This window comes from Otolemur garnettii, unplaced genomic scaffold (genome assembly GCF_000181295.1).
Source record: "Otolemur garnettii isolate 467f Iridium unplaced genomic scaffold, OtoGar3 scaffold00104, whole genome shotgun sequence".
NCBI classification, from domain to species: domain Eukaryota; kingdom Metazoa; phylum Chordata; class Mammalia; order Primates; family Galagidae; genus Otolemur; species Otolemur garnettii.
The window spans coordinates 5,971,815-5,976,249 of NW_003852499.1; the positions used below are offsets into that span (position 1 = coordinate 5,971,815).

The following is a 4,435-nucleotide window of genomic DNA, read 5'->3' on the forward strand; positions in this document are numbered from 1 at the left end:
TATATTCATTTAAGGCTGATTTTTTTTTTTTTTTGAAACAGAGAGTCACTATGTCGCCCTTGATAGAGTGCCAGGGTATCACAGCTCACAGTAACCTCCAACTCCTGGGCTTAAGCAATTCTCTTGCCTCAGTTTTCCAAGACTGGGTTAATTTTTTAACCTACTTCTACAACAGGACCAGAACACTACTCCTGCCATAAGCCCCACTGCCCATCATCAGCCAAGGTCAGCGTGAACAACTTGGGGGCAGGTACCACTTAGGACAGGACTTCGCCACCTGCCCCATTTTTTTTTTTTTTTTTTTTGAGACAGAGTCTCACTCTGTAGCCCTGGGTAGAGTGCCGTGGCGTCAGCTTGGGTTCAAGCGATCCTCTTGCCTCAGCTTCCCAACTAGCTGGGACTATAGGCACCCCCCATGAGGCCCGGCTAGTTTTTCCATTTTTAGTAGAGATGGGGGTTTCACTCTTGCTCAAGCTGGTCTTGAACTCCTGAGCTCAAGCAAACCACCCGCCCCCGCCACCTGCTTTCTGAACCTGCCTGTAAAGAGAATTTAGGCAGCACCCGTAGCTTATTTGGCAGGGTGCCGGCCACATACACCCAGGCTGGGGGTTGGAACCCAGCCCAGGCCTGCTGAACAACAATGACAACTGCAACCAAAAAAATAGCCGGGCGTTTTGGTGGGCGCCTGTAGTCTCAGCTACTTGGGAGGCTGAGGCAAGAGAATCCCCAAAGCTCAAGAGCTGAAGGTTGCTGTGAGCTGTGACGACACGGCACTCCACCCAGGGCGACAAAGTGAGACTCTGTCTCAAAAAAAAAAGAAAGAAAGAAAAGAATTTAATTTACGTTACATTCAATCTCCCAGCATGTGGGTTCCCACAAAGCTTCGTCACGCAATTTGACCACTTCATTGCACCGTGCCTCAGTTTCCTCCTTTGTGGAATGGGCACAAGATGAGGAACCGGTCTCTCAGAAAAAAACCTCGAATGAAAGCGAGGTGGTAGGTTCCTCGTGAGCAATCTGGGAATAACGAAAATCCTGGAATATGGAGCCCCTCCCTCCCAGAGCACCCTGAAATGAACCGCGCCGAGCACGTACACGCCCGGGGGCTGCTCGGCCGGACAGTCAGCGGCCAGGCCCTGCCAGGCGCGTTCGCAGGTCTGCAGCGCCGCGCCGAAGTCCCGGTGCACCACCAAGAAGTCGGCCGCCTCCTCCAGCAGGTCCACCGCGGGCGCCCGGGTCGGGGCGGCGCGCACCGGCTCGCTGCTGCGAAGGGGCCCCCCGATCCCTCTGAGGGGAGCTGCAGACGTCGAGGAGTCGCTCTTCATGGCGGGTCGGGGCTCAGGACCTGTCTCTTCACACGCCAGCCAGACCGCCAGTCCACAGGCTCTAGGACATGCCGAGTTGTCCCGGGAGTAGAGGGAGAGCGCTCATATCCTCGCCCAAAACCCTTATCGAGCTCGATTGCCGGAGAAGGACACCTAAAGGGCCATATGTAGAGCAAAGAAAGGTTGGGCTCGCATGGCACCTGGGGAACCAAGGGTCGCAGACTTATCACATCCCTGGAATACCTGGCCCTAGCTTCTCTGGCCCACAGCACATGCCGGAACCACTTTAGCTACACCCTAGTCATTGTGAACCGAGCCCCTCACCGCGAGCACCAAGCACCGGGCGCCGTCATCTTTGGAGCGCCCACAACCCCCTGCGGACGAGCGGCTTTCCGGGAACGCGAAGCACTTTGGGAGTTGTAGTTCGACAGCTTTCGACTCAGCCGCCTTCAGAAGCAGGCGTGCAGTCTCGGACTACAACTCCCAGCATGTGGCGTCCCTGAAGTCTCTGTCCTCTGGGAGAAGACAAACTGGCCCATCTGCTTTAGTATGGGGTAGCGGTGAAGGTGAGCCGTTAATAAAACCAAAACTGTTGTGAGATGAGGAGGTCCTCTCACTAACCGGCCCCGGCGGAGGCTGGATGGGAGAAATTCCAGTAATGGAGGCGGAATTAGCTGCACGCTCCTCCTTCTGAGTTTCTGCAGGGTTGGCAATCAGGACGTCAGGAGAGTAGTCTAGGAAAGCCACTGAAGGGAAGCGTCAAAGCTCGCAGCTTTTCCCGAATGTGTACTGCCTTCTCAGGCCTTGCTCACAGTTATTCTGTGCTAAAAGGCCTGGCGCTGCAAGCAGTCTTACGTAAGTCTTCCCTCAGCTCTGGTAAGTTAAGGACAGCTGATATCCTCATTTTACAGATGAGGAAACTGGAGCTTATTTAAATAATTTGCTAAAGCTCTTTTATCTGAAAGACATTTATTTAGTCACTATTCTCTTCTGCAGGGACAGAACTAAGTCTGTGCTTTCCATTCAGGGACTGCAGAGTCATCCCGCAAGACAGTTACATAAATTCCTTGAGCCTTCATTGTTTCATAGAAAATAAGGATACTGTGAAAAACAAAGCCATACAGTGTGTAATGCAATTTGTAATAAAGTACTAGGACCAGAGTAGGTATTCAATGAACTGTAGCAGCGATAATTACTACATGATCTTAAACAGATACATAAATCACACTTACTAGATTCAGTGCTTCACCCAGGCTTTGCCAAGCCTCCCGTGTTTATAATAGGTTCACTTAGCTTTAGTTTCGTCACCAGTTCTCCACCTTCTGAACTCTCTCCAAAGCTTCCCTAGAATCATTTGTTCCCCTAGAGATTGGATTAAGCAAGCCAAGCACAGAGTAAGCACTTCCTCACAGCATCCATCCCTTTCCGTCATAGATCACTTATCTTCTGAGCTTTGAGCTCTCTGCAGAAAGTCTTCATTGAAAGCTGAGGCAGAAGCATCAAGTCCATCAGGCTCTAAGGAAAGAGAAGTATGGAACTTGTAGTCATGTCAAAATAAAGCCAGGACTCATTATTCCACAAATACTTTTGACTACCTTCCAGTTGACAGGCACTGTTCTAGATGTGGGGGATCCCACACTGACCAATAGAGACAAAAATGTCCACCTTCATGAGCTTACATCACAGTGAAAGGAAAGAGACAATAAAAATAAACAAGTAAAATATAAAATAGTATGTCAGACAGTAATAAATAAATTCTTAAAAATAGAGAAGAGAAGGCCAGGCACAGTGGGTTACACCTGTAATCCTAGCACTCTGTGAAGCCAAAGCCAAAGGATCCATTGAGCTCAGGAGTCTGAGACCAGCTTGAGTAAGAGCAAAACCCCATCTCTACTAAAAATAGAACAATAATCTGGGTGTTGTCATGGGCACCTGTAGTCCCAGGTACTTGGGAAGCTGAGGCAGGATACTTGAGCCCAGGAGTTTGAGGTTGCTGTGAGCTAGACTGATGTCATGGCACTATAGCCTGGGGCAACAGAATGAGACTGTCTCAAAAAAAAAGTGCCAGCACTTTGGGAGGCTGAGCTGGGAGGATCACTTGAGGCCAGAGTTTGAAACCTGCTTGAGTAACATAGTGAGACCCTGTTTCTAAAAAAAAAAAAAAAAGAAAGAAAGAAAAATTAGCTGAGCATGGTGGCACACAACTGTAGTCTCAGCTACTCGGGAGGCTGAGGAATGAGGATCACTTCAGCCCTGGAATTTAAGGTTGCAGTGAGCTATGATGATGCCTTTGCCCTCTATCCCAGGCAATAAAGTGAGATATTGTCTCAAAAAAATAAAATAAAATAAAAACTGACAACAGTAAGGAAGTAGGATTCCTATCTGTATTTAACTTTGCTTTCTTTGCTTTTTTTTTTTTTTTTTTTGAGACAGAGTCTTACTATGTCGCCCTCTGTAGAGTATGGGGCGTCACAGCTCACAGCAACCTCGGGCTTAAGCCATTCTCTTGCCTCAGCCTTCCAAGTAGCTGGGACTACAACGCCTGGCTATTTTTGTTGTTGTTGCAGTTGTCATTGTTGTTTAGCTGGGCCGGGCTGGGTTCCAACTCATCAGCCTAGGTGTATGTGGCAGGCGCCCTACCCACTGAGCTATGGATGCTGCCTTAACTTTGTTTTCTAACAGGAAATCCAGTGTAGGGAACAGAGCAGAGAGAAAAATGTGGCCCTCATGCTCAGTACTAGCCCCTATTGATGGGAATTGCTATTCATTCTGGAACACTGCCCTTGGGAACAACATAAACATATTCTCTGTGTTCTTTGTGAGGGGCTCCACCCTAAGTCCCTCATCCTCACTAGGCAATATTCATTCCCCCACAGGAAACTAGAGGCAAAGCCAAGATGCCTAGAAACTGTGCGATAATCTAAACAGAAGTTGCCAAAATGTTTGATCAACTGTCTCAGATTGACATTAGATGATGAAGATCATTAGTAATAACAATTATTAACCTGCAAAAAAATAACCTGTTCCTCGAACCAAGTTTATTTATTTATTTATTTATTTTTTGAGTCAAAGTCTCATTATGTTGCCCTCAGTAGAGTGCTGTGGCATCA

The 4,435-nt window shown here is 48.3% G+C and overlaps 1 protein-coding gene across 1 annotated transcript in view; it reads right to left on the bottom strand.

Annotated features, from left to right (window-relative positions):
* PEX26 (peroxisomal biogenesis factor 26) overlaps nucleotides 1–1,685 on the bottom strand; it is a 12,317-nt gene extending 10,632 nt beyond the window's left edge. Inside the window, exons 1-2 of the mRNA XM_023517102.1 lie at nucleotides 1,569–1,685; nucleotides 1,096–1,478 (exon numbers count right to left, since the gene is read on the bottom strand). Coding sequence (XP_023372870.1) covers nucleotides 1,096–1,325 — 230 coding nt within the window. The 5' untranslated portion in view covers nucleotides 1,326–1,478; nucleotides 1,569–1,685. The remainder of the gene's footprint in view (nucleotides 1–1,095; nucleotides 1,479–1,568) is intronic.
* Between the last annotated feature and the right edge of the window lie 2,750 nt (nucleotides 1,686–4,435).